General features: G+C 42.8%; 1 protein-coding gene across 1 annotated transcript; it reads right to left on the bottom strand.

Moving 5' to 3' along the window:
* Nucleotides 1–17,496: 17,496 nt before the first annotated feature.
* LOC135546123 (mRNA decay activator protein ZFP36-like) lies at nt 17,497–20,057 on the bottom strand. Its single transcript, XM_064974290.1, has 2 exons — nt 19,933–20,057; nt 17,497–19,661 (listed from the first exon to the last, which is right to left on the bottom strand). Exons 1-2 carry the CDS (start codon nt 19,963–19,965, stop codon nt 18,600–18,602), a joined length of 1,095 nt encoding a protein of 364 aa, XP_064830362.1. The 5' UTR covers nt 19,966–20,057; the 3' UTR covers nt 17,497–18,599.
* Nucleotides 20,058–25,622: the final 5,565 nt, after the last annotated feature.

Raw genomic sequence — 25,622 nt, 5'->3', positions numbered from 1 at the left:
ATTCTCATGTATTATGGAACCAGAATGGACAATTACCATGGAACATCTTTGTAGAGGGAACAGCCTTCAGACATGTGATCATTGTCTCCCCGTACCTAATATAGGACTGTCTGCCCCATGGGACAAACACCTTAATTTAACAAGATCTTTAGTAACTCTTGAAAAAAGGGAGCCAATAGCTAATTCAATTAGTATTGAGGGATGTCGTCGTGTCGTGGCAAATTTGCCGTGTGACACTCAAGTAGGCCAAGACTTAAACTGAGTAATTATGTGTTCGCTAACGATAGACATTTGATAAATATCACATAATCACAGTGCAAGAGGTACAAAGCAGGAGTGCTGAATAACAGGCTGGAAGCTTAACTTGACTGTCCCACATTTTGAACAATAACCTACAATACACAAAACAGCCAGTGATCATCTTTAATAGTTTAAGATGTGTACGGTCTATACTAACGATGGTTTTGTCCTGGTGATTTCTGCATTGAGAACCGAGATACCCAAGTCTATTAATCCCAGGTAAATCCCCCTAACACTCCAACCCCTGTGTGTGGGTCGGGAACATTGTTTTTGGGCTACACTGTGTGCTGTAATCACTTCCTTCAAAAGGTTCCCCTCTCACTGCCAGCTAACAGTTCTCTGGCCTCTAAAGTAACCTTGTGCCCATCGGAACACCACTTTGTCCGATGAATATCTGAATCAGAGATGGATAGTCTCATTGACAGTTGGTGCGATTGAGGAGTTTTGAGCAATATCTTGTCCTCAGGCTTGAGCTCAGGTTACCGTAAGCAGCTTAGTAAAGAATATATTCCCACTTAACCATTTGAGTGACTACCCGAGGGGTTCTCTTAAAATAATATTTTGTCAGAATAAAGAAGTTGCTACAAGAACGCGCTGCAACATTGTCTCGTGTAGAGGTGACTCATTTGTGAAAAGTGCGTGGCATATCGGTTTCTGTTAGTTTCTATAGAATTACAAACCATATTGTGAAATGGGTAAACCATCCATCGAAGCAAGCCCATCCTTCGTCCCTTTTCACTCCTTCCTCTGATTATTTTCCTTGTTCCTGCTGGTTCAAAAGGAGGAGCTTGTCTCCCCAGCAGACCAAAGCATGTCTGTTCCCCTGCTGCACCCTACAGTCAGCTCTCCCTTCGTCACCCCCGGGCTGTAGAATGCGTCATTCAGCTTCACACCCAACACAACTCCCATCCTCGCCCCCTGCCAGCTCTACTAGACTGCACTTGATTCCCAGAATGGGTATGAGACTGAGAATATGAAAACCCCAAAAAACATGAGGATGCATGTATTGTGGTGTAACAGTGTTATTACACTGAGTGTACAAAACATTAGGAACACCTGCTCTATCCATGACATAGACTGACCAGATGAATCCAGGCGAACGCTAGGATCCATTATTGATGTCATTAGTTAAATCCACTTCAATCAGTGTAGATGAAGAGGATGAAACAGGTTAAAGAAGGATTATTAAACCTTGAGACACTTGAGAAGTGCCTTTGAACGGGTTATGGTAGTAGGTGCCAGGCGCATATGTTTGTGTCAAGAACTGCAGCGCTCCTGGGTTTTCCACGCTCAAAAGTTTACCGCGTGTATCAAAAAAATGGTCCACCATCCCAAAGGACATCCAGCCAACTTGACACAGCTGTGGGAAGCAGTGGAGTCAACATGGGCCAGCATCCCTGTGTAATGCTTTTCAACACCTTGTAGAGTCCAGTGAATTCCCGACATTTTGAGGCTGTTCTGGGGGCAAAAGTGGGTGCAACTCAATAATAGGAAGGTGTTCTTAGTTGTTTTCCTCTTTTCTTAAGGTTCTAGGCATCTTGACTGGATGAGGGCAACAACAAATAAATCATATCTGTTCAACTCTCTTCACAAACGAGCATCATTGGTCATGTCAGTCTTCTCCCTGACAATAATAGATTTTTCTCATATCTATTGCCCTATGCTTTGCCCAGTCATGTCCTCCAGTATTACCATAGAAAATGAAACTCTTTCACAAAAACAGCTCAATCGTTGTCCCCTGTACTCAGTTCGGCCCACATCAGCAGAGTAACCAAACTCTTCCGTGGACACACAACGGGTAGTAGCAGTTCGACTCGCAATGTCTGGGAGAGGTTGATGTACTGCCAGAACCAATGTTGACGCTAGAAGTGTATCTTGTACTTATCAACACTTGGCAACCCTCACGGTCTCCATGTAAACTTGTTTTACTTTCCTAAGGCTAATGTGGAAGATTGTATCTGTCTGCCTGAATGGCTGCAGGGCAATAGCATTCCAAAATGTGTTACCGTTGTCTTTCTGTTATTTTAACAGGTTGAAACATCGAAACCGTTTCTTTGCAGACCCTTTTTTTGCCTGAAACTATTTCCCAATATTTATTTTATTTTATATAACCTTTATTTAACGAGGCAAGTCAGTTTAGAACAAATTCAATGACGGCCTACCCCGACCAAACCCTAACGACGCTGGGCCAACCGTGCGCCGCCCTATGGGACTCACAATCACGTCCGGTTGTGATACAGCCCAGGATCGAACCAGGGTCTTTAGTGACGCCTCTAGCACTAAGATGCAGACCTCTGCGCCACCCGGTGGCCCAAGATTTCCCAAGATTTAATGCCTTGAACCGAGAAAGTCAGGGGCAAAAAGCGCAAACTCAAAGAGGAAATCCCATAAAGTTGTCAGAGACTCCAGTCACCCAAGTCATAGACCGTTTTCTCTGCTACCGCACGGCAAGTGGTACGCGCCAAGTCTAGGACCAAAAGGCTCCTCAACAGCTTCTACCCCCAAGCTATAAGACTGATGAACAACTAATGGCCACAGGACTATTACATTACCCCCCCCCCATGCTACTCGCTGTTTATTATCTATGCATAGTCACTTCACCCCTAACTACATGTACAAATTACCTCAACTAACCTGTCCCCCTGCACACTGACTAGGTGCCGGTACCCAATGTATTTAGCCTCGTTATTGTGTTACTTACCGTTTATTATTTTACACTTACATTTTTACTTTAGTTTATTTGGTCAATATTTTCTTAACTCTTCAAGAACTGCACTGTTGGTTATGGGCTTGCAAGTAAGCATCTCACGGTAAGGTCAACACTTATTGTATTCATCGCATGTGACAAATAAAGTTTGATTTGATTTGAAGTAAAAAGCCCAGACGTGATCATTACATTATACTGAGAATAAGCTATATCTTAGTTCAACATTTACGACAAAAACCACAGCTTATTGAGCAAATCATAAACAGCACGTCAGCATGAGTATCAGTTCCCCTTTTATGGTCGTCAGTAACTACCAGCCGTAGGTTAATCAAGTCTGAAGTTGTCAACAAACACTCACTAAGCTCTGAGGGCTGCATATTTTGGACCCTAGTCCAGTCTGACCTGCAGCACTGCCAATAAGGTAATACGTAGACCTTCAGTGACTATGAATGGTCCTAATAGGCTTTTCAGTAGACTCTATCATAAAGCCCAACTGAGGGAGAAAAGTGAGGGTTACGTTGTGAGTGCACAGGTGTCCCATTTCCCAGGAGGATAAGAGTTGCTGGGAGTTGGTGCTCACCTTTTGAAGTGGCCGCTGATATTCTGAGACTAGGCTCGCAAATAATGAGCCTTGAAGATGGCAATTTAGTCTCAGCCACTTTCAAAACACACAAGGGCAGTTATTCTTCCACGGAACAGTTCCAATGTTTCACTGGGTCCTTGACAATCTGTTTAATCAACCAGAGAAATGTAAATTGATACATTCTTGAAGTCCAGAGAGATGTTAAGAAATGGTGGATGGAGAGGAAGTTTACTGGAAACAGATGTCTAACGTTGAGTTTTGACATTCCCGGTATGTTTCCATTGTTCTTCCATCCTTTTTTTTTCTAGCTTCATTTTTCCATGATGGATTATTTTCACTGAGAGAGGAAATCATTTTGCTGTCCTCTGCAGTCGAGTTACCACAGTATGCCTGGGGAGGTCTGCCAGTAATATACCATTCAAAGCGACTATACATACCACCCTAACAGAATTCGCACCCCTGTTCAAATACCCAGCCTGTCCACAAAGGAGAATTGTCCGCTATCAGTGGTGGAAAAAGTACCCAATTGTCATACTTGAGTCAAAGTGTAGATAGAAAGTTTACTCAAGAAAAGTGGAAGTCACCCAGTAAAATACTACTTGAGTAAAAGTCTAAAAGTATTTGGTTCTAAATATACTTCAGTGTCAAAAGTAAAAGTATAAATCATTTCAAATTACTTATATTAATTTAAGCAAAGCAGACAGAACCGTTTTCTTGTTTTAAAAATGTACGGATAGCCAGGGGCACACCTCAACACTCAGACATCATTTACAAAAGATGCATTTGTGTTTAGTAAGTCAGCCAGATCAGAGGCAGTAGGGATGACCAGAAGATGTTCTCTTGATAAGTGTGTGAATAGGACAATTGTCCTGTCCTGTTAAGCATTCAAAATGTAACAAGTACTTTTGGATGTCATGGAAAATGTAGGGAGTAAAAGTATGTCATTTTCTTTAGGAATATAGTGAAGTAAAAGTGTCCCAAAAATTTAAATAGGAAGGGAAGTACAGATACCCCCCCCAAAAAATAAAAAAACTGCTTAAGTAGTACGCACTTTAAATTGTTTTTACTCAAGTACTTTACACCACTGTCCGCTACCATGTAATTGCAATGTCATGTGCTGTATTTCCAAACACTAACCAGTGCTTATTTTAGACCTAACAAAAACACAGAATTGTAATGACCTATTTGAAGTATGACCATCTGTACTATGCTAAGACAGTTCCTCTCTTGTATGCAAAATCACTGCATTCTCAGCTATACCTATAAAGTAAATGCATGACTGTCATTGCTGCTTTGGGATCTCAATGTAATGCACATTTTTTTTGAAGAGGGGGGGGGGGGCGCTATATATATTTTGGGGGGAATCGTCACGAACGAGAATGAATGGTTGCCAGTTTCGTTAAATTGACATGAAAATAGAAACATCATAAAGCTGCAATGAAAGCTTCAGACGCGCATTACTATTGAGTCTATGCCATCTGATTGTCAAGCTTCATCAGAGGTCCATTCCCACCCACAGGATTTCCATAGTCCATAATAAGGTAAACCTATTTGCTGTTGTTATGCGTGACTATCATTGTGCAACCAACACCTGCAAACGTGCATGGCTTTGTCAAGGCATTTCTTAACTGTGTGGAGTCAAATTCCCTCAGGACACCATTGTGTACGTGCTATTTCAGTGGATGCTTATTGTGCGAGTGGAAAGAACTCTGGGACAATACTTGAAGGGTTCCCGGTGCAAGATATCTGAGGTCAAGTTGAAAATGGAGCCAGAAATGTGATTTGATTGTGTTTGCCGTTTTTGATATGCACGTTGTAATGACCACCCAGGGCTATAGGGTTCCACAAAGGAACATCAGACAGGAACGTCGGTCTGAACTTCTGCAGGTTTTAAACACACGGTTTGTGAAGTCTTTTTTTTTTTTTTTTTTTTTGAAAACTGGAGATGTGAAACAGGCTGACAGGGTATTTATTTTACAGAAGAGAGTTACACAAGGTATGCCGTGTGCAGATCATCAGCCAATGGCAGGGTTCAAAAGGAGATGGCCTCACTATGTGAGAGCATTGCTTTGGGGTTGATGTCTGTTTCCCTTTTTTGAGTCCATTTAGACCCTTGTTTCACTTCATTTTACATGCTCAATAGTAAAAGCACAAGACAAAGAAACATAGCTTGGGAGATGGTATGTCACAGTGGTGAATTATTAAAATATATTTTTACTCCCGTGCGATACGTATATATTTTTCTAGGGTTAACCATCATTTGATTTCCGGTGACCAAGGGCGTCCTCCAAAGAGCACTACTTATTTCCACCCTAGAAAGCTAAAGTGTGTTTTATTGAAAGGCATGCCAGAGACTGTGAGGACAAAAATGGCAAACTTCTAAACTGGTTTAGAGTCATCGCATTGAACGTAGCTGCAAAGCAGAGAATGAGCTGCTTTAGTTTTGCTTGTACTAAAGTGATTAGAGTAAAGGGAAATAACTGTCCTCTGACGTCAACGCCCATGAGTGGAAGTGATCTCCTTTTATAGCCACGTTTTCGCTCTCTCTCTGCATTCCTTACAGAAGCAGTGGAGAGGGCCGTGACGCACACACAGGGAGAAAGAGAGAAGTTGGCACATGCCGGTCCGTGAGGGAAGAAAAATCCCCCCTCCCAAAGCTTTTACTTTCACTCGACAGGCTCAATCAACTCAAATCTCCTTATCTTTGAGGAAATGTAAGACACGTTTTACTTTAGAATGGACTGAGGTCACACTAAGACTTGGCAAGGAAGACGCCGTCGGACTACTGCTGAATCTGTTCAGCATTGTCAAAACGTGACGTATTGCACTTACACCGTGAAGAAGATTTAGTATTTAGTAGAAAGCACAGAATGTTAAATACATAAATACATATTCTGTTTTCTTCTGATTTAACATTTCCTTCCCCCCTTGGCACAGAATGACGCCAAATCACATGCCCCAGTATTATATTGTTAGGGATATGTCAACATTTTTTGAAGGGGAGGGTTGTCCAAAATAAGGGAGGGTTGTCAAACTTTTTATTTTTTTTGCATAGGGGAGGGTTATGTGCTTTTTTTTATTTAGCACAGGGGAGGGTAGTGTGTTTTGTCCCTGGTTTACATTCAGTCATCTGCTGGTATTTTCCCCATAAACAATGGCTTGACTTACCTTTGATGTTACCCTAATACATTTCGAAAAGATTGTGAAGGTTTGGTATGGTGTGGCTATTATGACGTTTTCGCTACTGTCGGCCTTTGATATGAAGGAAGCGCTCCAACTTACTCCAACAGCTGGAGTTGAGTTGAGGAAGACTGTTACTCCTATAATCGAACAATATAATCTTTATAAAAAAAATGTTCTGGTCATCTATATCTGCATAGCAGATGCAGTAGCCATCTGACAGAAAGAAATGCATATCGGTGTCGTAGCATGCCACTGGCATATCTCTCGCTCTCTCTGGGGTTAGGCCTAAGCTTCTCTTCCTTTTATATAGACTATATATTTATTAAAATATGAATATCACACAGTGGACACCTAAGGCGATAGGCCTATGCATGCAGTACCTTGATGCAATTAGTGCTCAAATATCTGACAGCTGAACTGAGAGGTGGACAATTATTGTTTAAAGAAAGTTGCCTGAAAAGCAATAAAAGAAATTGGCTATAAAGTTTTGTATCACCTACACATCGAAACACAAGTAATGGTGTTTTTCAGTTGATTTATTCTTGCTCACAGATACAACTGAAGAAATGTAGAATTTACATAAATAAGAATGGCAAAACACTAATTAAAAACACACAAAATGTGATATACAGCGCATTCAGAAATTATTCAGACACATTCCCCTTTTCCACATTTTGTGCATAGTCTATGGCTGTCTGGAGTGGTTCTCAATCAGAGGCAGGTGTTTATCGTTGTCTCTGATTGGGAACCATATTTAGGCAGCCATATTCTTTGAGTATTTCTTGGGTGATTGTTCCTGTCTCTGTTTGTTGTCACCAGATAGGCTGTATAGGTTGTCACGTTCCGTTTGTTGTTTTTGTATTGTTAGTTATTTCATGTCCAGTTCATTTCATTAAAGAACATGAATAACCACCAAGCTGCATTTTGGTCCGCTTCTCCTTCGACAGACGAGAACCGTTACAGAATCACCCACCACAACAGGACCAAGCGTTGTGGTAACAGGCAACAGCAACAGCAGGAGCAACAAAGAGAGGAATGGACATGGGAGGACGAATTGGACGGAGAAGGACCCTGGGCTCAGCCTGGAGAATATCGCCGCCCCAAAGAAGAACTGGAGGCGGTAAAAGCGGAGAGGCGCCGGTATGAGGAGGCAGCACGGCGACGCGGATGGAAGCCCGAGAGTCAGCCCCAAACATTTCTTGGGGGGGGCTCAGGGAGAGTGTGGCAGAGTCAGGAGTCAGACCTGAGCCAACTCTCCCTGTTTATCGTGAGGAGCCAAGGTGGAGACCAGAACCAGAGCCGGTGTTGGAGATGAGCGAAGCAGAGACTGTGAAGGACTTAATGGGGAGATTGGAGGAGAGAGAAATGAGGGAGTTGCTGTGTTGGTGCTTTAAGCATGGAATTCGCCCGACAGAGCGTGTCGGGGATTTGATGGCACCTGGGTCAGCGCTCCATACTCGTCCTGAGGTGCGTGTTAGTCGGCTGGTGAAGATGGTGCCAGCCTCACGCACCAGGCCTCCTGTGCACCTCCTTAGCCTTGCACGTCCTGTGCCAGCACTGCTCTCAAGATCTCCAGTACGCCTTCACGGTCTAGCCCATCCTGTGCCACCTCCACACACCAGCCCTCCGGTGGTAGCTCCCCGCACCAGGCTTCCTGTGCGTGTCCTCGGCCCAGTACCACCAGTGCCAGCACCACACATCAGGCCTACAGTGCGCCTCGCCTCTCCAGCGCTGCCGGAGCCTTCCTCCTCTCCTGCGCTGCCAGAGTCTCCCGCCTTTCAGCGCTGCCAGAGCCTTTCTCCTCTACAGCGCTGCCAGAGTCTCCCGCCTGTTCAGCGCAGCCAGAGCCTTCCTCCTCTCCTGCGCTGCTGGAGTCTCCCGCGCTGCTGGAGTCTCACGCCTGTTTAGCGCTGCCAGAGCCTTCCGCCTGTACAGCGCTGCCGGAGTCTCCTGCCTGTTTAGCGCAGCCAGAGCTGCCAGTCTGCATGGAGCAGCCAGAGCTGTCAGTCTGCATGGAGCAGCCAGAGCAGTCAGTCTGCATGGAGCAGCCAGAGCAGTCAGTCTGCATGGAGCAGCCAGAGATGTCAGTCTGCATGGAGCAGCCAGAGATGTCAGTTTGCATGGAACAGCCAGAGCTGCCAGTCTGCATGGAGCAGCCAGAGCTGCCAGTCTGCAAGGAGCTGCCAGTCTGCAAGGAGCTGCCAGAGCTGCCAGTCTGCAAGAAGCCGCCAGAGCTGTCAGTCTGCGTGGAGCAGCCAGAGCTGCCAGTCAGCATGGAGCAGCCAGAGCCGCCAGTCAGCATGGAGCAGCCAGATCCGTCAGTCTGCCAGGATCCGCCAGTCGGCCAGACTCTTCCAGATCCGCCAGTCAGCCAGACTCTTCCAGATCTACCAGTCAGCCAGACTCTTCCAGATCTGCCAGACAGCCAGACTCGTCCAGATCTGCCAGACAGCCAGACTCTTCCAGATCCACCAGTCAACCAGACTCTTCCAGATCCGCCAGTCAACCAGACTCTTCCAGATCCGCCAGTCAACCAGACTCTTCCAGATCCGCCAGTCAACCAGACTCTTCCAGATCCGCCAGTCAGCCAGGATCTGCCAGAACCGCCAGCAAGCCAGGATCTGCCGGATCCAACTACCTGCCTGAGCTTCCTCTCAGTGCTGAGCTTCCTCTCAGTGCTGGGCTTCCTCTCAGTGCTGGGCTTCCTCTCAGTGCTGAGCTTCCCCTCAGTGCTGAGCTTCCCCTCAGTGCTGAGCTTCCCCTCAATCCCGAGCTTCACCTCAGTCCCGAGCTTCCCCTCAGTCCCGAGCTGCCCCTCAGTCCCGAGCTGCCCCTCAGTCCCGAGCTGCCCCTCAGTCCCGAGCTGCCCCTCAGTCCAGTGGGGTTCTGGGTGAGGACTACTAGGCCATGGTTGGCAGTGAGGGTGGATTATCCTAGGACGCGAGGAGGAGGGACTAAGACATTGAGAACCGTTACAGCTGAGTACAACAGGTGAAGACCTTACCGTGAAATGCTTACTTTCAAGCCCTAAACCAACAATGCAGTTCAAGAAATAGAGTTAAGAAAATATTTACTAAATAAACTGAAGTAAAAAATAAATGAACAACAATGAGGCTATATACAAGGGTTACCGGTACCGAGTCATTGACCGGAGGTACAGGTTAGTCGAGGTAATTTGTACATGTAGGTATGGGTAAAGTGACTATGTATAGATAACAAACAGCGAGTGGGGGGGGGGGGGGTCAATGTAAATAGTCTGGGTGGCCATTTGATTAATTGTTCAGCAGTCTTATGGCTTGGGGGTTGAAGCTGTTATAGGGAGCCTTTTGGACCTAGATTTGGCGCTCCGGTACTGCTTGCCGTGCGGTAGCATAGAGAGCAGTCTGTGACTTGGGTGACTGGAGTCTTTGACAGTCGCCAAGTATATAGGTCCTGGATGGCAGGAAGCTTGACCCCAGTGATGTACTGGGCCGTACGCACTTCCCTCTGTAGCGCCTTACGGTCGGATGCCAAGATGTTGCTCTACAAGAGGGTAGTGCCAAAGGTCTGAATACTTTCCGAATGGACTTTAAATAGAATACAGAAACATTACAGGATATTTGTCATGATGGAAATTGAAATGTTAAAATGTGATTGTAAAAAATAAAATGTTTGCGGAAACCATTTACGAGCTTGAGTTATTATACAGTGTCACACCCTGACCTGTTTATTTCTCTATTTGGTTAGGTCAGGGTGTGATTTGGGTGGGCATTCTAGTTTTCTATTTCTTTGTTGGCCGGGTATGGTTCCCAATCAGAGGCAGCTAGCTGTCTATCGTTGTCTCTGATTGGGAATCATACTGAGGCAGCCTATTTTCCACCTGAGTTTGTGGGATCCTGTTTTTGCATAGCTGCTGTATTAGCCCTGCAGAACTTTATGTTCGTTGATCTTTTGTTGTTTTTTGGTGTTCATCTAAAATAAAGAAAGATGTACACTTTCCACGCCGCGCTTTGGTCTCATTCCGACGACGGACGTAACATACAGTCTGACAGCAGCGGGTAGATTGGCATTTCGCAGGCAGTTCGTACGGGCGGTTATACAGGACAGGTCGTGGGTGTTTCTCAGGAGCCTGGTGTTGTAGTTACCTCTTTTTGGAGGGAGCAGGTCGCTCAGTGGATGGTCAAGGGTGTGCATGTCCTTCACCGGGCGCACCGCAGACTGCTCTCGCCTGCTCTGCAGTGGCGGGGGCCGTGGTTGGGCTGCTCCACCTCTGGGGATGAGCCTCAAGGCCCTCTTCTGTGCCCTGTCTATTCGGGCCTGTTGCTTTTTACTGCATCCATCCTTTTATCATTTGTTACAGGCTGTTTGTAAGGACATGTAAATGGGGCTCATTTGGCCAACATCCCTCTTTTATTGATTTGCGCTGGCTGTGCCAGGCCGCATCTGAATGCATATGGACGTCTGTAAAATGTCTCAAATGTCTGGTCAATTAAAAAATCTTCCCTGTCATGTTTTCCGGCACCAATGGCATATGGGTTTTTATTAAGATTTTAGAATATTTGCATGAAAATCTGTCTCCAATTGGATGGGAACCTAGCTATAGGCACCCTAAATACTCTGGCAAGTGCGTATGCCTGCACATCATGGTTCACCAACAGCCCCAAACATCTAAAGAATAAGCTACCAGCCAAACAAGCTTGGAAGAATTGTACCTAAACTTCCCCCTCACACTCATCTCGAGATTGAGAATTGTTTTTCACCTCGATCTCTGTAATGTGTCTGTATCTCTGTAATGTGTCTGTATCTCTGTAATGTGTCTGTATCTCTGTAATGTGTCTTGTATCTATGTAATTGTTTATGTGTTCATGCAAAACATAGGGACCACAATGTAAAGGATCTCGTCCTCCTCTGAGGAGGAGGAGAAGCGAGAAGGATCGGAGGACCTAAACGCAGCGTGGTAAGTGTCCATACTGTTTATTTTAAAACATAAACTGAACACTACGAAATACAAAACAATAAACGTGAAATGAACAAAACAGTCCCGTGTGGCGACAAACACTGACACGGAAGACAAACACCCACAACCCAAAACTGAAACCCAGGTTACCTAAGTATGATTCTCAATCAGGGACAACAATTGACAGCTGTCTCTGATTGAGAACCATACTAGGCCGAACTCAAAAACCAACATAGAAAAACAAACAGACTGCTCACCCCAGCTCACGCCCTGACCATACTAAACCAAAGACAAAAACAAAGGAACTGAGGTCACTATGTATTTATGTATTTGTTTTTAGTGACAAATAAAATCAATCAAACAATCAATCTATGAACGGAAAGAGACGTCTGTCACAAAAGGCCAAAATGTTGAATGACATTTGGAGATTGTCAAGCCAAGCCTTCGATACTGGGGAAGCCTACAAGGTAGGGAGGGATGTCACGATCGTCGTATGAAGCGGACCAAAGAGCAGCGTGGTGGGAATGCATTATTTTATTGAATGGCGAAAAACACGACGTAAACTGAACAAGCTAACAAAACAACAAACGAACATTACTGCTAATGAAACATAGTGCTAACATGCATCTAGACATAGACAAACTAGACACACAACATAGAATGCCCACCCAGCTCACGTCCTGACCAATACTAAAACAAGGAAAACACAAAAGAACTATGGTCAGAACGTGACAAGGGATGTGTTTTCTGTTGGTCAAAATTGACATAGTCTTTTTTTATTGTGGTGTTGAAAATGCAAACCATGATTTTGAAGTGCCTGAAGGTGGTATTCTTTGTTTATTGGTTGTGTTGGTGCATTGGCATGGAAACCTGTTGGTGGAAAATTCCTTTCATATACTTTACACAATTATGAATATGGCATCAAAATGTTGAAAGTCTGATTTCCCCCCTAGCAGATCATTGTCTGCCAGCTGGCTCTGGTCATAGTGTAATGAGACAGGCAGGGAGAGCGAGCTCATCGGTAGTGGTCGGGGAACCTTCTGGCCCATACCCCTGCATGGTATCAACAGTGCCCCCCCCACCTACACATTTCAATCTGTCCCTTACAATAGCCTGTATCCCATGGCCTGACTTCCCGCATAACACCCAGTGAATGAAGTCAACACACCACAAAGTCCAAAGTCTTCAATGGAGCTCCCTCAGATTAACTTGATTCATAAAGCCAAACACATTTAAAGCCCATTTCCGAACTCTCTGATTCTTTAGTCAATTTCCCCCATTGTTCAGGTATTTGTTTAGCTTAAACACTTGGCTCAAAGATGTGCCAACTGCCTATACACACACCTGCCAAAATACACGTTCATATAAAGTACCTTTGATTTGACTTGGGTGAAGTTTTATAGACAGCCCTGAATGATTATACTAGCATAGGGAGTGCACCGTTCAACCTTGAACGTGCCTGACTCTAAATACAAAACTGTAGCAGTGCTTAATAAATGTGACTGTTGCAATAACTTCTCCATAGCTCATATTGCTGTGCCCACATGCTTCACATTAGATATGTAAGAATTCTCCCTCTGTGTTGTTCTTGGCCGGAGGAGTCTTGATAGGATTTGACACTGACTTGCATCGGCAGAATAGAAACCAGACTTGTTTCCATGACGCTGAGCACGCCTGTTTCAAGAGGCTTTTGCAATTAATCTTGTCTTGCCTCAGTAACTTGTGCAAATAGACCAGTTCTACCTTTGAACTGCTGCTCTAGCAACCACCTCTCAGCAAACGTTGATAGAGAGTGGTTCAAACTGACTGCTTTCAATCGGTTCACATTGCGGTGCTCCTGAATGAACTTTCCTAGTGTTTGTAAAGAAAGTTTGCCTGTTCGTGTTTATTACTGTACGTAGAAGGATGTGTTTTAGGGATGTCTTTTTTTTTTAAATGGAAAAAAAGTAGATACCTTGTTCAAAACATTGCTTTTAGTCATACTTTAGCCATACATGTTTTTTGATGCCCTGTCTGCCAAACATAACAATGTCCACACTAGCAAATGTATTATTCAAATGAGTTTTTGGTTTTGTAAGGCTTCACTGTTTCCTGATAGTAGACTGTCTATTAGGCCTACTATTTCCTGTTTGCTTGTGGGGGTGGGTCTTGACGGTCCACAATGACGCTGATGGAGTAATGTCTTTTGTTTATATTTTATCTCTTTCTAGTGGTTAAACATTGATGTTGGGAGGGGTTTTGGCCTCTGATTATGGATCTGCTTGTCTGCACTAAGACAACCTTGCCAGGGCACAGGTAAAACCCACTCTGCCAGAGGAAACCTTATGCTTAAAATAAGACTTTTCTGATCCCATTGTCCTTCCTCTGTCCACATTACGAGGTTCTGTAAGAACAGTTATTCTTTTGGGTTCAGGCCACAAGGCAAAGTGAGTTATTGCAGACCCCTAGAGGTCTCTAAAGGCATTGCAAGAAGGAATGGGGGTTCGGATCAGTTTGCCATGCTAATAAATCATCATACTGTCAGTCCAGAATAGATCGCCCCAGAGCTTGCCAGCTTGTAGTCCATAAAAATTGAAATGAGTCACGACTGGTTCGTTCAGCCATTCCTATGGGGAAAGAATAAGGTTTTGTCATAAACCCTGAAAATTAGGTCTGAGGTAAACACAGGCTTAGGATCCCATCTAAGTTTGTTCTATTAGATAATATCAGTCAGTTAACATGGCCTTAATAAATGATGAAGCCTTTATGTGCTTTAGATGCTTGTTTTGAATACAGAAATGCTTCAAAGTTCACCAAAAGTTAAGTTCGCTGATGAAGATTATCTCATAGAACAAAATGTAATAAATCTCCTAGGCCTGTGTTAACTAACTAACTGTTGAGACTTGGAATCAGATCGGAGTAGAGCATTTGGGATTCATTTGTGACTCACCATGTGACCATTTCTACAGAACTGGGTCCATTACACAAGGTGTGATGGAGTTTATCATAGACAGTAAATATATCCTCCTTGGCAGGAATCTACAAAACATATATAAACTAGCATAATGCTCTCATTAACAATTGATCAAAATGCCAACTAAAGATAGGGATTTCACTATCCATTCCAAAAGATAAAAGGCAAAAATAAACTAAATAAACACACTATATGCGGCATTACACTGTTGCGGTCCAAACCGCAATGCATGGTCCACCAGCTGTCTATGTTTGCAGTGTGAGGCTATGCCAAACCTAGAGAAAACACACTGCCCGTTTTGTGCTCTGTGTTGGTCATTTGATTTTACTGGATGACCTCTGTTGTTATGGTAACGCATCCTGTGTCTGTACTGACTTAAAGGACAAGAGAAACTAAATGGACTGTGAATTGATTTCTTTATTGATGTGACTGATGGCCTGCAATCACAGTTCCCCTATGGTAGGTGTTTTTGTGCAACGGCATGATCTTCCCAGGGATGTTGTGAGGGGTCCTCTGGTCCTGCATTCTAAGGTATTGGTTGAAATACAGAGAAAATGTAATGGCAAGATCATCTGTATTGACCGAAAGATGTTCTATTCTTCAGATCAAACTTGAACTTCCTCCTTGTCAACTGACACCTCAACTACCCATCTTGAGGAAGAACAGAAGAGGAAAGGGGAAGTGGCAAAGGCAACAAATGAATAGATGGTGTGAATTTGTCATATCCTTTACCTCACTTGTAGCTGTCACAATTAGATACGCTGCGGTTTCAACAACGCTGTTTATCTCGTGCATCAACCACTGAGTGGGGGTCACTTTCCTTAAGTTAGAAGTGAAAACCACTCTAGCAGCACCATGCAAGATTACATTACCTTAACAAATAACAATAGCTTTTGCTCTCATTCTATAGTATGCGGGCAATGTATGTCTATGTGGACAAATTGTTGCAGCAATTGATCTGTCTGTATTGGTGACCTGTTCAAAGGTTGTGTTTTAACCTACAGATGGATTAGGGCTATGTACGTACATGCATAGATAACTGATCTCAGGACAGGTTTATCTGGAAGTGTTACCCTTCAGCACTGTTTCTTCACTGCTGATTGCATTGACAGTGAGAAGATAGCATATCCAATCCATAGGCGTAGCCTGATTTGTATTAGTAGGCTATTCCCAGCCACCTCTCATTTAGAGTAAATGGCAAACTGAAAAGCATATGAACTTGGTAGCATATAGGGTTACAAAGCTACTGGTAATTTACCAAAGTTACCGTAATATTCAGTAATTTTAGTAATTAACAGAAAATGATGGCAATCCAGCATAACTTTATTATATCTGTGTGTACATATTGTCCACGAGTTTCTAGTTGATAGACCATATGGTTCAAGTGAAAATAGTCTAACTAATGGAAAAATAATCTAATTAACAAGGGCTTCATTTTCAATTAACTCTGCAACTCTTCCAACTATTGACTTTTTTCTCAACCGCCACCAGTTTGATGCCAAAGCATTGACAACTACATATTGACATAGTCAAATAAATGTTTGTAAACATTTATTTATTTAGAATTAAAAAGGGTATTTCATGCTGAAACTCTCATATTAATCACCAATGGTATTCAAGTAGATTGTTTAGATTTAGCATAATGTTTTACAGCTTTGCCATTTCTTTTTTACATTTTAAAATCATCTCATTCAATTATTTCACATATTTTACATGCAATAAGGCCGCACAGAGGACCAGAGATTATTACAGACACGTGGAAATCTGAAAATCTCAAAAGGGCCACTAGATGTCTTTTGATAGATTACATAAAATCCTTGAAAGATACAGACATTCTAAAGTTTCCAGTAATATACCCAACCTTTTTAACTCTAGTAGCACGTCTGCGTTCAGGTTTGCTTTTTTGACCCCTTCCTTATTCTCGGAGAAGGAATTTCAGATGATCCCATCAGAAATGTGCAGCGTATAGACTTTTGAAGGTCTTACTGGATTGAGGAAAAGTAGGCTATTGAAGGAGTGAGGTTGACTTAACACTATAAACCTCACATTTCAAATACACACTTTAAGGAAGTGTTTGCATTGCTCTTTGTGTTCATCCTGTGTCCATATATTAACAACTTCTCAATAAAACCTCGTCAGCTATCCTTACATGAAGGGATAAATTGCAATAGGAGATTTCTGGAGTTCACTTGTAATACAAGGCCTTTCTGATGCAATCCAGTCACATCTGACATCATAAAAATGGATACCCATTTGGGGATAAGAATGGCAAGTATTGGTGCACACTCAAGTGTACACAGAGCAGAGGAAAGATGGGTAACCATGGCAACCTTGCCAGTGAGTAAACACAAGGGTGAGCACAAGGCGTCCTAAGAGAGGAATGTCAAATAAGCACAGGCACTTGACCACACAGCTAGGTTACAGCTCAGCTCCCTATCTAATGGTCAACACACCAACTTCAGTATATCCACATGGCTAGTTATGAAACTGAGCTCAATGCATGCAGGATAAGGACTAAGTTGTTGTTTTGGGTCAAATGCCTTCAGTTGACTGACAGTATTTGGGGCCAAATACAATATCACCCATTTGTGTTGACATAGCAGCCATCTATAGATAGATATAGACTGGTTTCTCACAGCGAGAAAACGAGGGTATATGCTGTTTCTGTAATATGATAAGTTATGTGTTGTGTGTGTATCTTTGCATAAACCATGTATTCTGCCCTCATATAGCCTCGGTTTGTGTTGTCATCAAGTAGTAAGGAATGTTTGCCTTATTGAATCAAACTTGAAGCAAGCTGTAAAACGGACAAAAAGACCATTAAATGCAAGAAATTACATTTCTTTATCATTTTAATTTATTTCTCCTGTTCAGGCGATCAAAAAATAAATTCATCCTTTTTTTCTTAATAATTCACACATCGTTTTCACAGACCCTGACATGTTCTTGATAAATAAGTACAAAATACATTGGTATTAACACAATAAATATCATAATAAATATATTAGTTAAGTCTATACAATTACAAAAAGGCAAATAAGTCAACCTATAGTCTATGGAAATACTGTGATGTTACAGTCCCTGATGAATTAGAAGTCACCTACTACAGTTGAGTAAGACCCAACCAGGGTTGTCAAAACATTATGCAACAAAACAGGTCTCTAAATAAATGGTAAGGCTACACAAATACCCCCTCCTAGATCTGTGACATACACAGACGGCGTACTAGCACCTTCTCACTTTTGTCACAGATGTGTTAAAATATGATGGACCCCCCCCCCCCCCCAAAAAAAACTGCTCTTACACAAAGAATGTAGCAAATGTAGAAAAGTAAGTATAAAGCTTTGGTTAAATGCTACATAGAGAGACTAGTCTCCCAATACCTATTTTAAAGTGCATATCACAGTGAGAGAATGTCTTGTCATTTTTCAAGTCACATTGATGGTTTGAATATTTTCAACCGTTTTTTTGGTATACACATGAATACCAACAGTATGAACAGATCTGACAAATAGTTCTGGCAGCTTACTAAATGGAGGGGAGTATTTTGTTTCATATGATCATATATTTGAAGGCCAAATCGAAGTAATCCAGCTAAAGTAAGGCTACTGGGCCCTTCTCATATTGATTGAGACAGGTAAAGGCACTTAAAACGTCTGTACTGTCATAACCATCAAAGTCATTTTTAAAGAAAGTAATTAATGGAAGACAAGATGAAAAGTTAAATGAAAATATACATAAGTATAAAAAAATATACAGATTTTGATAAGTTTGAGTACCAAATAAATTTCACTGAGCAAGTAATTTACTAATAAATAAACAACCGTATAAAGTGTTGATGCGCATCATATTGATAGGATTTCTGATTTGTGTAAGCAGAACCTTCACAATTGATCGAGGTTCGTGATTTGGATTGTCTCTGTGTGGTTTGGGATTCCTAGTCAGAGAGTGACAGTCGCGCAAAGACGGTGAGGCGCTTGTTGCCAGCCCCGTCAAAGGTGGGGGACTCTGACCCGCTGGTGCTGCCTGTGCTGGTGCAACTATCCCGATCTGAGAGGGAATCTTCAGAAGAGAAGCGCTGGAGGTTTGGCTGGGTGATGTAGACATTGTTGCGGTCCTCCATAGCGTAAGATTTGTTCAGAGTGTTTGGGAAGTTATTTCCGTGGCCACAAACGCAGCGTGATGGCTTCTGTGGCTCAACTATCATAGGGATGTTGTGGATGTCACCAACACTGGGTCGGCTCTGACAAAACTGAAATGTGTTGCGTTGGGTGTCATTGAACACTGGGGAGAGAATGTCCGCAGGGGGTGGTGACACGGAAGGCGCACGGGTGAAGCCAAGGGGGTCGTGGAGCGCAGGGGGAGGAGAGCTGCGTGATCCCATGAAACCTGCGAAACTGACGCTCTGACGGAGCTGACGTGGGTTCTGATCAGCAAGTGCTTGGTTGTGGAACTTTTGGGTCAAGGGGGTGAGTTTCTCTTCGTGAATGAAGTGACAGCGGGCTCCATATGGGCAGTAGCCAAAGTTGTAAAAGGTGCGACAGGCCTCCGTTTTGTATTTTGGGTGCCTGTACAAACCGCGCAGCTCAGGCTCTCCATGGGCAAACTGACACTTGCTCCCATATTTACAACTTCCGTTCTCCTGGAAGCTACGGCACAGTTCGGTTTTGTAACGGTTGGAAGGGAGAGGTGTAGGGTTGTTCAGGGGAGGAAATCCAGGCGGTGGAGGCACTTCATCCAGGGTCTTCATTTTACCGAAGGAGAGGATATTGGATTCGGTTAGACTCATGGAGCGGTCAGGTCTGAAGGAAACTTGTTGTTTACTTGGAGCCATCTTGCTCCAAATGTCAAGTGGCCAGGGGGTATCGTCGTTCAGTTGCTCAGAGCTTAGACTATGTCTCTTTGGTGAGAAGAACGAAGTTGAACTGTTGAGACGAGGAGCCATTGGTTGAATTTGTTGCTGGATGAATGGTTCATCTAAACCAAGATTGATCAGATTCTGTGGAGAGAAATATGACTGTCAATAAATGATCACGTTATGCCCATCCTATAGACTACCCAGGATGCAGAATTGTAGCCTATGCCCAGTTCCCCATTAAGCTTTTAATTATGTTAAATATGTTTTGTGAATATTTCAACATGTAATCAAAGTTGAAAGTAGCAGTTGTAGTTGTAGTTGTAGTTCTTTTTAACGAACCAAAAGCATAACCTAAGCTTATATAACTGATCTGAACAAAAACATAAATATAAACACAGTGAATAAACCTTACCCTCGTGATAATATCGTCGATCATATCGGACATGCTTCTACGTGTTCTTGTCCTTTGAAACGTTTCAGTTCGCCTGTACTTTCAGCTGCAAGACATGGGCGATTGCGCTGCGCTGTTAATGCAGTGCCAGCCTTTTTATAGTGTGTCTGGGCTGCAGGCAGGCGGGGTTTCCTGTGCTATTTTCCCGGACACCACTCCCATAAAGTTTCATACACAACTCAACCAACCAAGGTTGCTTTGTTTTTGTATTTTTAGTCAGCTGTGAAATGTTTCAGTTTCACCAACATTCGAACATAAACGCGTCGTACTGACTAGGCTTCGTAGGTCAACAACATAATACGCCCACAAATATTGACACACTTGTACATAATTTGCCTATGTTCATTAGATTTTCAATCACGATAAAGACTAGTTTTGTGGTAGTAGGCTATGATTAACTACTTCGTCGCCGGACACATTTTCCCCAAGGCTGTTACCAGAATCACCCCAGACTTTTTCCTCGTTGGTTTCTATGCGTGACACCCCGCTCTCTGTTTTTTTTTTTTGTAGAACATCTGTCTTTAATATAATTTCCAGTCTTTACATTCATTTTCCAACAGTTATAGGCTGTCTCTCAAAGGGGGGAAATACATTTATTTATATATATTTCCTTAGGCTGTAGACGCAAATATGCTCTCATGTGCGTTATGACAACGTAAAAACACTTGATAGGTAGGTAAAATACTTTAGTACGATCTTACTGCAACAAGCAACATTATCCAGTAATCAGTCTATGGTTTAGTTTCTATTTGTGATATCATGTAGGCTGAATTAGGTTATGTGACTTCTTCCATCTGTGTTACCGGTAGACCAAGTATGAACTGGCAATGTGATTACTCGTCCCTCAATAGCAGGAAACTCTTGGATAATGAAAATATGTTTCTGTTTCTGCTATTTAACCAATAATGAAACCCTTGAGTCTATCTCTTGCCTGACATAGCAATTTTCACACACGTGAGAAACGCATCTGAATTTGTGTAGCTAAATACTGAAGTCACGAGGCATTAACTCAGCAGCTGTCCACCTTCCAACAACAATAAAGTATGTGCAAGAATGGCCAGATTTCAAAGTGAGGACTAACCAACTCTATGTCTTGATTAGTGGACTATATTCAGAGAGTATTTTGTACATTAGTTGTGCTATATTTGCTCATGGAAATAGTGTCAAGTTGAAGAAGTGGAGGGGGTTTAAAAATCGATCCAGTGACAGTGTCCCATGGATCGACTGGGCCATGTTGATTTGATCTACAGTTCTTAGAGGTATCTCTATTTGTCCTTTGGGTTTGTCGTCACACAGTTCATAAGTCTGACAAGGCAGTGTGACAGAGAGTCATATATTTACTTTGAAATGATTACACTTGGATGGGCTTTGAGCTCTGTCAGTTGAGTCAATTGATTGCAAAACTACCTAATGGCAGAAGGGGCACTATTTCAGTGTCCGAGGAAACTGCTCATTTTACTTGAACCCTTTCACACCCTAAACTGCTTACATAATGACTTCAGCACCGCTTTTGCTGGATAAGGATCCACACTAAGGGGTGTTTTTGCATTATCTGGTTGTGTCCTAAGCTTTAACGCCTCTATTTATCCCACTATTAAGGTCGTATTATGGAGACAACGTGAGGGAAATGGGTGCAGAGACTGGCCTTACATGATGTGTAGTAACTGCTGTGTACATATTCCTGTAAGCCAACTCCCCATGGTCTATATAGCCAAGGGTTGGATGTGAAACGGGAACACAAACTTGGAGGTAGAGACACTCTGTGTCCCTCCCTCCCTCCCTCCCTCCCTCCCTCCCTCCCCCTCCCTCCCTCCCTCCCTCCCTCCCTCCCCCTCCCTCCCTCCCTCCCTCCCTCCCTCCCTCCCTCCCAAGACATATTGTGTCAGTTTCCCACCATAGTGGTCACAAGTGTACCTTTTCACTTTATGCCATTATCCCAACAGCAGTGGGACTCGTCCACCAGGGGCCCTGAAAAGCTCAGGTTTCATCAGTCGCAGGCAGCATAATAACTCCCGGGCCACAGTCGCAGGCAGGGCAGGCATGCCTACTCATGTCCAGTTAAAAATAACCCCAGGCTTCCACTACCTTGTCAAATTTGGTTGGAAATTCTATTTTAAAAACGCTTAATGAGAAAAGGAAAATATTTCACTCCTGGCTCTCTCCCTTTCCTTTTTCTTTATATTTTGTTTCCCAATCCACCGGTTTGGTTTCTCAAGCTGTGCAGTTGGTGTGCATTTTCTCCAAGTTCCTTTTCTGGCACCAGTCCTGAGAGTATGGAAAGTCGCTCCTAGTGAGTTGTGGAGGGGCGCGGCGTACTTGCTCATACACACGTGCTCACACAAATATACATACTAGCTAAGCCCTAAGGGATATTCTATGGTGAGCAACGATGTGCAATACGCCAAGCTTTCCATTCGAGCTTTCCTGTCTTGGCAAAGGTGCCGTTTGTAGACTTACATGCATACCAATAGGCATGTTTAGGCAGGAACCCCCTTATGAACACTCATGCTGACATATGTGCATGGGGTGGGGTGGCTGTTGTATGAATTAGGGACATTTTCACAAAAACTTATGGTGAAAAATCTGACTGTATTGAAATTGATTAGCAATGGTTGGTATTTACAGTGCCTTCATAAAGTATACACAATCCTTGACAATTTCCACATTTTGTTGTGTTACAGCCTAAATTTAAAATTGATTAAATTGAGATTTTGTGTCCCTGGCCTACAAAACCCGTTAATGTCCAAGTGGAATTATGTTTTTAGAAATGTTTACAAATAATGATAAAAAACAATTATCAATAAATATTCAAACTCTTTGTTATGGCAAGCCTAAATACGTCCAGGAGAAAAATGTGATTTAACAAGTCACTTAATTAGTTGCATGGACTCATTCTGTGTGCAATAATAGTGTTTAACATGATTTTTGAATGACTCTCTGTACTGCACACACAATTATTGGTTGAGCAGTGAATTTCAAACACAGATTCAACCTCAAAGACCAGGGAGGTTTTCCAATGCTTCGCAAAGAAGGGCACCTATGTGTAGATGGGTAAAAAAAAGCAGATGTTGAATATCCCTTTGAGAATTGGTAAAGTAATTCATTTTTACTTATGATAGTGTATCAATACACCCAGTCACTACAAAGATACAGGCGTCCTTCCTAACTCAGTTGCCGGAGAGGAAGGAAACCATGTGGCCAATGGTGACTTTAAAACAGTTAGAGTTTAATGGCTGTGATAGGAGAAAACTGATGATGGACAACATTCTAGTTACTCCACAATTACTAACCTAAATGACAGAGTGAAAAGAAGGTAGCGTGTGCAGACTACAAATATTCCAAAACATGAATCCTATTGGCAATATGAAGGCACTATCTAACACAACACATCACTGAGTACCACTCTTCATATTTTCAAGCATGGTGCATGTATTCCGTTTATTTTTATCCCCCCAAACTGCAAGCATGGGTCTGCTTGCCATTGGCAATTACTAAGGAGGTTTGTTTTTTTTTGGGGGGGGGGGATGAAAAATAAACGGAATAGAGCTAAGCACAGGCAAAATCCTTGAGGAAAATCTGGTGCAGTCTCCTTTCCAACAGACACTGGGAGACAAATTCACCTTTCAGCAGGACAATAACCTAAAACACAAGGACAAATATACACTGGAGTTGCTTACCAAAACGACATTGAATGTTCCTAGTTGTGGCCTAGTTACTAGTGGCCTAGTTACTGTTTTAACTTAAGTCGTCTTGAAAATCTATGACGAGACTTGAAAATGGGGGGGAATAAGTGGGGGGGGGGGCATCTACCCTCTTTCTTTCTACATGTCCTTGTTTTGTTTGTCGTGTTTTGTATTATTTGTTTTGCACCCAGAACTCTGGGTCTTGTTGTTCCTGTATGCTCTTTTATGTTTAGATAAGAATTGTATACCTGTCTTGTATACCTATACACCATTCTTGTGTGTTTAATAAAAAATATTTGAAACAGAAATACAGGGGCTCTTATTTCTTCAAGAGTTGTGTTCTTATCCTTTGTTTGTAATCAGTGCGTCTTTGTGAAATAGGTGTACTGCATATGAGCACTTGTGCTGTATAGTAGACCTAAGTTCTTTACAGTAGCTAAATATTGCTCTGCATTGATTGTAATGTTTGTGAGATAGACATTTTCCTCTATTGCCTTTGTATGTTTTACCTTAGCCAATATTATTATTTTTCTGTCAAACTCACCTTTGAACCTTTGGTACATAGACTTTTCCAAGTACTGTATGTCTGATTTTTTAGAATGACCTCAGCAAGTCAAGGCGGTAGTTTACTGTTGAGGTCCTCAGAGAGATTGCATTTGTGCCACTTTGTTTTCACTATGGTGGTGTAGTTTTTACACTTCCCTCCGAAACACATTTTGGCAGTGTGAAATATTCCCAGAAGAACAAACATGGTCTTATATATGGAATACCACCCCTCGTCTTTCACACACTGGCTCTGTGAGTTGATGCTGTACTCCCCTCTATTTACCCAACCCCACTTAAACACAGCACTGTCTACCATACCTGGAAAACCTGAATGGATGCCAGTATACATATGTTACCGTACCCTGTTTCCCTGTAATAGAAAATGGGCTATCAATGAATATCAAAACCGAGACACGTAACCCACTTGCTTTGTGCCCGTTGAAACGTGGACGCTTGTTTGTCAATCCAAGCGTGAAACCATATTCCTTAATGTTTGCATGCACCGTTCACTGAATATCGTGGCCAAGCGCACAGTGACAACACCCCGCAGTACCAGTGACGCTGGGCTTCATTGTCCATCTTTATCTAGGTGAAATTTCTGATGCATTATTTTCACACTGAGCAGAGGTTGGAGATAAGATCAGTAGCCTGTCGGGGAATGAATGCAGTGGAATATTTTTCCCAGGGAATGTACACAAGGTTCAAGATTGCGTGGAGAACCTGATAGTCTTGGAAGAATCCAGCATGTGAATTACAGATTTTGTTTATGCATTACTTGTAACTCAGTGCGGTATGTTCCTTCCCAATACAGTCCATACACATATCACTGATTTACAGGTGCAATATCATCACACAACATGTAGCCACATTTTGACTACATGTGTGATATCCCATGTAGTGACATTCTATGATAATATTCACAATTGGTGGATGGTGACATCTCAGATTTGACCATTTGTAGGGCGGGGTGGGGGGGGATACTGGTAACTGTCTTGTGAGGTGGGTAGGTGTTGCTAAACGCAGTGCTAGCCTATTCTTGTTAATAATATGGCTGATCCTAGGTCCGAATGGCCAGCCGCCGTGGGAATGATTGAACCAACCCCTCACAGGCAGGCGTGATATGGCAGTCAAAGCTGAGTGTAGAATCTGCCAGTCCTGAGCTAGATCTGAAGTACTACTCACTGCAGAAGCACAGCTCTCATAGTCTCTCTCTCTCTCTCTCTCTCTCTCTCTCTCTCTCTCTCTCTCTCTGTATAAAGTAGGGAACAGTGTTGTCAGTGAACCATTTAGCTGTGTCCAGGGTGGGGATGCCTTGTGACAAAAGGCTCAGACACTGCCAGAAGACAGTTTTTTTTATCCATGTGAAATAGTTACCGTATGTTCTGCAAAGTTTTTGTATTTTTGACACGCATCTATTCATAA

Source organism: Oncorhynchus masou, chromosome 9 (assembly GCF_036934945.1).
Source record: "Oncorhynchus masou masou isolate Uvic2021 chromosome 9, UVic_Omas_1.1, whole genome shotgun sequence".
NCBI lineage: Eukaryota > Metazoa > Chordata > Actinopteri > Salmoniformes > Salmonidae > Oncorhynchus > Oncorhynchus masou.
This window is presented reverse-complemented; position numbering and strand designations above follow the sequence as displayed.